At 34.6% G+C, this 10,597-nt stretch overlaps 1 protein-coding gene across 2 annotated transcripts in view; it reads right to left on the bottom strand.

Annotated features, from left to right (window-relative positions):
- Positions 1 to 8,179: 8,179 nt before the first annotated feature.
- Positions 8,180 to 10,597, bottom strand: part of HLTF (helicase like transcription factor) — a 46,689-nt gene continuing 44,271 nt past the window's right edge. For both annotated transcript variants that reach the window (XM_049785334.1, XM_049785335.1), the window contains exon 25: positions 8,180 to 8,395. In XM_049785334.1, coding sequence (XP_049641291.1) covers positions 8,243 to 8,395 — 153 coding nt within the window. In that variant the 3' untranslated portion in view covers positions 8,180 to 8,242. The remainder of the gene's footprint in view (positions 8,396 to 10,597) is intronic.

Below are 10,597 nucleotides of genomic sequence, written 5' to 3'. Positions count from 1 at the left end.
CAGCAGCACTCAGGGGTTACTCCTGGCTCTCCGCTCAGAAATCACTCCTTGCAGGCTCTGGGGACCATAGGATGCCAGGATTTGAACCACAGTCCTTCTGCATGCAAGGCAAGCACCCTACCTCCATGCTATCTCTCCAGCCCCTCAAGATAATTTTTGTCTCAAATCTCTGTAAGAGTGATATGAGCTGATCTCTTCCAATGAAAATCCAATAGGTAGAAAAATATGGCTGAGGAGAAATTCAATTCATTCCAATCATTTTCAAAGTCATACAAATAAGCCTTTATTTCTGAACAGTCTTTGAAGATCTTCAAAGTTCACTGGAGTGCTGTGTTCATTTTACAACCATAAAGATCTGGTTCATAAAGATCTGTCTGGTTTCAAGGAAATACCTCAGCTTAGGCCAGAAATAGTATGCAACAAAACACTTATTCAATCATCTTGTTTCACATCTTATTTTACTTGAGCTGAGATATATGTCTTAGAAAGACAGCACTACTCATTCACTGAGGACCTACTAAGTACCTACCCTACCACATGTGATATGGGCATTAGAAATACAAGCATGTACAAGTTCAACACAATTCTTTTTTTTTAGTAGAAAATAGTCCAACCCCTCCCTTAAAAATACAAATTATGCTAAACAAAGAACACTGACAATGTTAAAAGCATGGTTACCAGGATGGTCTGGTAAGACCCCTAAATGCTAATTAAACCATAAAAAGGGATGGAAGGCAGAACAGTCCTTTCAGAGAAAACTAAATAATGACCCCGGAGAACTTGATGGAAAAATTCTAAGGATGGAGAGGTAGAGACTGAATTGAAGACCAACACCTGGTCCTTGACTTAATAATTTTTATGATTTTAAAGTTATTTTAAATGTGATATAATAAATTCAACAGAAATTGGGGTTTATGAAGAATTTATATTTAACTTTTATTAGTGGGAAAGTAGACACAAAAATAAGCAGAATAGTATAAGGAACTCCCATTATCTACATTTCCACCAAGTCTTCCCCCACCAGATTTTTTGGAAGCAAATCACAATAAATAATTTTAGAGTATTTCCATGTTTATCTTTAAAACATAAGTACTTCAGGAATTATTACATACACACAAAAAATATCCCATTAATCCCAAAGGAAATGTTCATTATTTTATTTCCACTTCATTCTTATTGAGATCCAAGCAGGGGTCATACAGCACAATTGGCTAATATTATCTGACAGAATCTTGTTTTTTCACCCTCCCTTTCACTGTTTATGAAGAAACCAGATTTCTCATTTATTAGTCTATAATTTAATTGAAATTTGACACTCATGTATTCTATAATATATATTCTGTTATATATATATATATTTCCCATAAGCTGATTGAACCCATCAGATTAATGTGTTGATATTTCCCCCCCCTGGGTCATTCACATTGTCGGTGGTCAGGGCTGCTTACAGTTCAATGTTCAAGGGTCCCTTCTAGTATTGCTTGGGGTGTCATGGGTTGAATGTTCTCCATCTGCATTCACCCTGTGAAGCTATCTTATCTCGCTGGCCCTAAGGAGTCATTTTATTGTGTGTACAATACTTTAGAGACTTTTATCTTCTTATATTTACTGTCATTGGTGACTGCCTAGATATATTTGTTCATTAGTAGTTTCAAAATGGTGACATTCATTTAATAGCTGAAATATTGCTACAAACTTTGTCCTGAGGTTAAGTTTTTATAGGAAGGCATATGATGTTTCTTTCTCATCTATCATTACACAAAATAAGGAACTAACTTCCTAGCATCATCCAAAGGCGATTAGTGGTTTTGAGGTGGTTTTGTTCAATTGTCATGAAAGAATGTGTTTTATTGTTTTTGATTTTGGGCCATATTTAGTGATGCTCAGGATTACTCCAGGCTTTGCATTCAGGAAATACTCCAAGTACTAACTTGGCGTATCAAATGGGATGCTGGGAATCAAACCCAAGTTGGTTGTGTGAAAGGCAAGCGCTTTACCTGCTGTGTTTTCTCTCTGGCCCAAATGAATGAATTTTAATAGTTTTCATCCATTGTAGTTTTTCTTAAAAGATGGTTTAAATGCCGGGACCGGAGAGATAGCATGGAGGTAAGGCCTTGCAATCAGAAGGTTGGTGGTTCGAATCTCGGCATCCCATATGGTCCCCTGAGCCTGCCAGGAGCGATTTCTGATCATAGAGCCAGGAGTAACCCGAGTGCTGCCGGGTGTGACCCGAAAAACAAAAAACAAACAAACAAACAAAAAAAAGATGGTTTAAATGCCTTGCCTTTTTGATTAACATTTTAATACTGCTTTTGTAGCTGGAGAGAAAATAACTTAAATAAGGACAAAAGAATTGGTAGAAAGGCAATAGAGATCATTTACTGTAGTGCTTTTAGGAAGAATTTTTTCAGCATGGTGAAAGTAGACATTACTAACGGATTAAAAGTAAAGCGTAAGGTAATATTAAGGTGGTGAGCAACTGAGCCTCCAGTTGGCTGTTCCTAAAAACACTGGAGATAGAAATTTCTTAGGCCTCATCACTACATATTCTGATACAGTGGATCTTGATTGAAGACCACAATAACCCCATTCCATATACCATCAAGAACTCCATTTGATTCTGACCCACGGGACATGAGAGACCACTTGATATATAATATACACTGAATACAAGAATCAAGTTTTCAGAACATACATAAAGAGGTGGTTGTTGCATAGCAGAGAGTCAACTTCTAACATCTTTTCCAAAAGACAATCTGAATTCCTGGAGTGACACTAATAATAGTACCATAAAGTACACCTACAAATAAAGTTGTTGTAGTGTTTACCTTTTTAATGTCAGACACATGGGGGCATGCTAAGACTTGGCTTCTCTTGAAATAAAATATTATGCCATGGGTTGCTTTTTTTTTTCTCTGCTTACTATACAAATATGGATTAAAATCCATGTTTTACTTGAATAAGTTATCTGATAACTTATTTCTCTGAGTTTCAGATGCTGAAATTGTCTCCTTTATGTAAAAACAATCTGTAAGAAAGCAAAAAGAGAAAAAAATTAGGTATTTACATTTCAAGAATCAATAATTTGAAGATGTATGCATCATATCCATTTTGCAGATAATCAGAGCAAAAATAATCTGCAAAAGAATTTACTTCAAGAATAGTCTGGTCTAATTCCAAAGCTATGTATGCTAAGGCATTTAACAAACATGATCAAAACAATGAGATCAGAGAAATGGGCAAAAGGGTCAGACATCTCTAGGGAGAAAAACAAATGCCAAAAATGAAAGGAGTGACAAAGAATAGTGAAAAGGGTCTCATTTTGCTTGCTATGAAGGACAGTGGTCCAGAAATGAGTCTAGGGAAATAAATTTTTACAAAAAACGTTCCTTCCAAAATCCAAAAACAAAAACTTTCCTATGGTGTCTAAAATTGGAATTTTTTTTAAATAGGTAAGAAAATCCAAAAGTGTTAATTAAATGGCGAGTTTGGTTTTCCCAGTAGTTTTACTAGCCCAGAAGCATCTAAGCTTCTGTAAGGTGTTTTCTTTTTTTGGGTTTTTTTTTTTTTTTTTTGGTGGTTTTTGGGTCATACCCGGCAGTGCTCAGGGGTTATTTCTGGCTCCAGGCTCAGAAATTGCTCCTGGCAGGCACGGGGGACCATATGGGACCCCCGAACCGATGACCTCCTGCATGAAAGCAAACGCCTTACCTCCATGCTATCTCTCCAGCCCCTAAGGTGTTTTCTTTTATAAATTCAGTCATTATACTCCTAGAGGCTTTAGAGCTCCTTTTTTTTTCTATACAAAGTCACTAAATTCCAGACCTACTTATTCTGTTGAGGCTTCTTTTGATAGTCTTATCAGATACTTCTCCCTACTGCTTGATCAGAATAAAAAATAAGAAAATAGTCCAATTAGGGCCTTTGATTACTAGTTCTTTTCTATTCCAAACATGAATTTACTTAAGGGTTTATTCTTTGACCTGGCCCAAGGTGACCAGATTATCTACACTTCAAACATAGTATTCTGTCTTTCACCGTTGTGGTATGTGATCCAAATGGGTATTTAAGAACTATTATCAGAACAAAATTCAAATCATTTTTTTTAACAACTGAGAAAAGCTATCAAAAGTATCAACCAGAAGGTAGGGAATCAAAACGTTATCACTGTGTTAATTTTTGGTTTACTACCGTTTGTTCCTATTATACGGGTGGAAAAGCTTATTTAAGTTTTTAAGAATTTAGTGATGACCTTGAAGTTTTGGAATCAGAGGTGACACAGATTTACTCCAGAAAACAGGAAGTCGTCAAATTATAAGCTGGAAAGTCACTAACCTTGGAATAATAGATTTTGCTCTGATTGTCCAAGAATATTTAAGGGGCATGAGTGATAGTACAGCCACAGGTAAGGCAACTGCGTTGCACACAGCTGACCAGAGTTCAAGCCCTGGCACCCAACTCAGTGCCTGGAACCTGCAGAGTAAGTCCTGAGCACTGCTGGGTGTTTTCCCCCTTTCTAAGTAAAGGTCAATCAATTAACATATTGATACCAGCCCATTCTACCATGGCTCACACTTCACTTGAATGTGATTTAATACGAATTGCAGTAGTACCAACATATTATCTGAGTCATACTGCAAGATCTTTTTCAAGTAAACTGAAGTAACAGGTCTCTTATGATGTAAAAAAAGGCAATATTCACATAACAAGAACATTTGTCTATGAAACTGATCTTCTTTGAAAAACTGTAATACCCAAAGTGATGAGATGAACAAAGGTTAGAACCATGCTTTTAGAGGTTGACTCTATTTCCTCTAGGTGTGTGATTCATGCAGTCAACTGTTTACCTTAATTCTTCCTTAAAGCTTTATCTGCAAGAAGCAGATTGTCTTCTTCATAAGATCCTGGGACTACTTAGATTTTCTTTTTTGGGGGGAGGAAAGGTCTACACCTGGCTGCACTCGAGTTACTCCAAGTTCTGTGCTCAGAAATTACTCCTCTGGCAGACCCAGGTGACTTTTTGGGATGTCAGGGATCTAATCTGGGTCACTGTGCAAGTCAAATACCTACTAAACTGTGCTGCGGCTGGCCCCTCCCTTTTATTAGCATATTGATACCAGTAATAGTCACCTACTCATCCCTAACAAAAAGGGTAATTTAAACATTCAGGAAAATCTATCATGAATAATTTGGCTTGACTTTAATAACTTGGACTGCAAATTTACTGAAATGTTTTCTAAAGGATTATTCCATATCAGATTGAGTAAATAGAGCACAAATTTAACAATACAATTTCTACTTGCAACTGGGATTTAAAATATTTCTCCTGGAATAGTTTAAACTTAAAAGATTTCCCAAATGTGCAAAGACATACATGTCCTATAATTTTCATTTAATCTATCCACCAATTTAAGAAATTACCTTGACATCCTAAGTCAAATTCCTATAGGCCTAGTTATTTTCAAGATCTGATACTTGGCTCAGTTTAATGGAGGTGGCCTATGCCCAGGAACATTATATTACATACATTATTAAAATTCTTTCTCATAGTTTTCAATATTAATATTTAAAAGTAGAATAGGATCTAAATTTGTCAAAGCCTTGATCAGGAAGACTGAGTAAAGAGAAAAGGATTTAAAAAAAAAAAGCCATTTTAATAGTTAATACCTGAGAGTAAGAAATCATTTGCTCTTTCAAAGTAAATAAATCACGGTACCCTATAGAATTCCGACCATTCTCCCTTAATACTAGACATAAAATACATGCTAAGACAGAAGAAAGCATGTCTGATTGTGTTTCTGTACATGTCTTTTTCTGAAGTCTGCATTACTGCAGGTAATTCAGAAGTACCATAGGAGTCACCTCATCTCAGAATGTAGAACTTATTAGAACATACTTAATTTGGGGCTGTAGTGGATTTAATCCAAATCTGAGAGTGCTCAGGGATCATTCACTCGTGGAAGTGCGTAACAATATATTTGCACCAGGGATCCAGATTTAGCCATAATCAAATGTCTTACACCCCTTTACCCTATATATATTCAGTCCCGTAATACATACCTATTTAAGGAAAGCTACTGTTATGAGTGTTATTTTTTGCAAATATTTTAAAGTAAAATAGTAAAAAGCCAGCTTAATTGGGTTTAATAAAATCTGCCCTCATGTTTTAATCTTAGAATTCCTAATAATAAACCAATGCTTTTGAAATCCCCCAACAGAACATCTTCACAGAAGTGTGAAATTAATAAATTATTCAAGTGTTTTAAAGAAAGTCATTAAAATTATGGCACTGAAGAAGCTAATTTTTGAAACTTTTATTGATCTTAAATGTAAAACAAAATCCAGTTTGAACCACAAATTGAAATACAATGTCTTCAAGATACTTTCTAAAGCTATTATCTACAAAAAAAATAAAACAGAATCAACAGCAGTGCAGAATATAAAGTTTTACTCTAATGGTTATGTATTTGTATAAATTTGTTGCTTTTAAATACCGTTTAATGAAAATGTCCAAAACCAGTAAGATATTTAAAAAAAATGACTTGCCAAACTTATTATTGTTTAAAAACCCAAGGCTATAAATGTTAGGTAAAGAAGCACACGATTTTTCGCTTTACAATGAATTTACAAAGCTTTGCACCTCTGTAATTAAGGAAAGTAGACTGTGGATATGTTTTTGTTTTGAACTTATTTTATGTTTAACTGAACTAGAGAACCACATCTGATTTTCCTGAGATTATGATGTACCGTGTGTGTGTGTGTGTGTGTGTGTGTGTGTGTGTGTGTGTTGTGTGTGTGTGCGCGATGCTCGATGTTTAATTCACCATTCCCCTTAAGAAACAGCATCCAAGAAAGGAAGGAGCCTAACTTAGTGGTCAAAGGATTTCTTTAGGACACAACTTTCATGTGCCTGAGAGCTCAATTGCTAACTCTGTCTCTTTTAATCTTTTAGTGAAGTCACTTCTAACACCATAGATAAAATGTAAGGTGTTCTTAACTCCTGTATCATTGAAGAATGATATTCACATGAAGCTTCTTGTTACAAGTAATTAATCTCTTCTTTGGATTAAAAAAAATTTTCCCTTAAGAAAATGGCTCTACTGCCTACTTAACCTGATTGCTATATTTATAGCTTATTATGGAGTGACCTAGTCATCTAGACCTCTGTAGCAACTATTGTTGAGTTTGATAAAAAAAAAAAAACAAACCTATGAAAAAGATGACGAAGTCTAGATATATGTCAAGTTTTCATTCCAAACACAGTAACAACAAAAATTTCCATAACAACAAAAATTTCCAATCAGGATTAAGGTGTCAGTTGAGAATTGAAATGTTTTGGAGGTCATCCAGCCCAACTTCCAAGTATCACATCTCACATATCTTCTTAATTATAAAAAATTATAGTTACTTTTAAAACTACATAAATAAAAATTATATCTATATAGAAATATTTAGATATTCCATAATTTAAATATTCAAATCAAATTGGGTACTTAGTTCCCTCACACCCTTAGACTGTATTTACACACTAAACATATTGAGGTACATTTAAACAGTGAACAGTTAGTTATCAGCCAACTGAAACAGTTCTTTATCAGTCTCTAATTCCTTCATTAACATAAAGTTTAAGCCATTTCTGTGAATTATAATTCTCAGTGAAGCCATAGGGAACAAACATAAGAACAAGAAACAAGCAACTTGCTAACCAGAACTTTGGTCTCATTTAAAATTGGCTCTGGAATGCAAATAAAACCTATGAAGGCTTAAATAAAAACAACCTCTTATATAGACTAGTCTATATTGTTTTATAAGGATTGTGAATCCACCGTATCACAAATGGGAGACTTTAGTAAATAACCAAATGTGTTCAAATAGAAAATAACGATTTGGTCAAAAGTATAAAAGGTCTGACCTTATTTGAAATATGAAAAAAAAAAAAAAAACCCAAGTACTTGGAAGATATATGAAAATACTCAGCATATTTGAAAAGTTTGATAACAAAGTAATTTTTTGTCAAAAAATTATTATAGGCCACAGCATATAACAGAACTTATTGCTATTTGAAATATTAATAGGTTAACATATAGAAAGAGATTATAATCTCTTAATATCACAATATCACAATACAAAATAACATATACTTTTTAAAAGGCATATTTTCTAGATGCCACTTCTAAACTTTTCACATTTCCAAAACTTTGATAAGATATCTGACCAAACTGACCTTACCAAATCTCACATATTATAAATCAATTAAAGTTTTGATTTCATTTATTTTAGCTTGTTTCATTTCATTCGCATTTGACTTTTTAGTTCCAAAAGCTCCAGCTGCCAGTTCTCTCTTTGTGTTTTGTATTTTCAGCATATTTTCTTCAACAGAGTCCTTCACAATAAACTTTAAAGAGAAAACAGAGTTAAATTTGATTTTGTATTTTTTAGACCACAATATTTCATCTTATTTTTAAGTTAGAAGACAAAAGAAAAATGTTAAACTACTACAAAGAAATATGCTTATAGTATTATGTAGCTTTTAAGAACTGTAAATAATAATCTTATAACCATGTAGCTACCTCTTCCCTCCTCAAAGCAGTTGACAGTATCTACAACATGATTTAAGGTACTGGAGTGATAGCATAGCGGCAAGGCATTTGCCTTGCAGGCTGCCGACCTGGGACAGACCTGTGTTCTATTCCTGGTATCCCATATGGTTCCTTGAGCCTGCAAGGAGCGATTTCTGAGTACAAAGCCCCAATGAACCCCTGAGCTCTGCCAGGTCTAAAACAAAAATAGGACTAAAAACAAAAACAAACAAAAAAAATACAGTATAATTAGCATGGTTTTACGGTTTTTCCCTATACGATCTTCTTTGTATAAAAAATATGGCTTGGGCCAGAGTGACAGACAGTATTGCTTGCCTTGCATGTGGGCTGACCTGGGTTCAATCCTTGGCATCCCATGTAGTCCCCAACAAGCCTGCCAGGAAAGAGCAACCCACCCCGTGTAAGGAAAAAAAAAAAAGTTGACTAAAAGGGTACAATTTATATCTGTTCTATGCCGCAGCCCTCCCGGCAGGTTGGGGCAGTAAATAGTTCAGTAATTAATGTTTTTGTTGCCTTGTGCATAGCCAACCTAGGTTCAATTCTTAGTGACTCATATGGTTCCCTGAGCACCACCAGAAATAATTCCTAAAAAGAGCCAGGAAAAAGTCTGGCTTCTGAATCTGATTGCTAAATTTATAAGTAGTTATAATTATGATCGCTAAATTAATGGTTGCTAATTTTATTGATGTTCTTATATTTAGTAATTTAATTTATTATTAACTAAAATTAAAAATTAAATTTACTAAATATATTTACATTTTAAAATATGTTTTATTGATTGCTAAATTTAATGAGTATGCCCCAAAACAAAAACAACAAAAAGACAAAACTTGATAAGAGCCCAGAGCAAAGAAAATCTTATACATGTATACATGTTTAAGAATTTGACTTTAGGGGCTGGAGACAGTATGGCATTGCATGCAACTGACCAGGTTCTATCCCAGGCACTGCATGTGGTCTCCAAACCCCACTAGGAATGATTCCTAAGCACAGGGCCAGGACTAAACTCCGAGCATATACAATTTATATCTTATATTCTTGCCAAATATGAATAGCAAACATGAATAAAAGCAAATAATGAACTCTTTAAGTGAAAGAATAGCAATACAAATTTAGTATTATTCTTAAAAAGCCAGGTGAAAAATTCCAAATGAGAAATCCAAGACTTGAGACATTATAAAATAAATCTAGTAATATTAAAATTAAAATGTGATTATCCCAACAGATATTTAGTACATTTGCCTTGCATGTGGCCAACCCAGGTTTGATTTCCCACCTCCTCTATGGTCCCCTGAGTTACCAGAAATGATCCCTAAGCACAGAGCCTACGAGTAAGCCTGGAGCATCACTGGTATGTTGCCCAACCCCATCTCCCCAAAAGAAACTCTTAACATTCTTAGTAAAATACTTCAGTAAAGTAAAAATTCTTATTAGCCTATAAATCAATGTTCCAAATTTCATTTAAGAGTAGTCACTAGAAAAATTTCAAAGGACATATTTAATGTAGCAATAAAGGTATTCTCAAAGAATGTTTTTTTCTTTACATTACCACTACTTAACATTATTAAAAGGATTCCAGTTAAATAGATGAAGATACTACCTATATTCTTTATGAAAAAAATCAAAAGTTTTCAAACTAACTATAAACATAGTAAATTCCAAGTAAAATATCTTACATGGAATTTAAGAACCCTTAATCGAAAGTCTATTTCAAGAGTAAGTAACAGTAACTACCAATTTATCTTTTAAAAATAAAGGACATAAAACACTTGGTGCTGCTGGATATCAGAATAGTAAGTAGAGTTTGAAGTCAGCTTCTTAAACTGTGTCAAGAATCTATATACCTGGGGTTGGAACAATAGCACAGCGGTAGGGCGTTTGCCTTGCACGAGGCCAACCCAGGACAGACCCCAGTTTGATTATCGGCATCCATTATGGTCCCCCAACCAAGCCCGCCAGGAGCAACTTCTGAGCACAGAGCCAAGAGTATCCTGTGA

The sequence above is a fragment of the Suncus etruscus genome, chromosome 13 (genome assembly GCF_024139225.1).
Source record: "Suncus etruscus isolate mSunEtr1 chromosome 13, mSunEtr1.pri.cur, whole genome shotgun sequence".
In the NCBI taxonomy this organism is placed as follows: Eukaryota; Metazoa; Chordata; class Mammalia; order Eulipotyphla; family Soricidae; genus Suncus; species Suncus etruscus.
The sequence above is the reverse complement of the archived record's forward strand: the minus strand, read 5'-3'. Positions and strand labels throughout refer to the sequence as shown.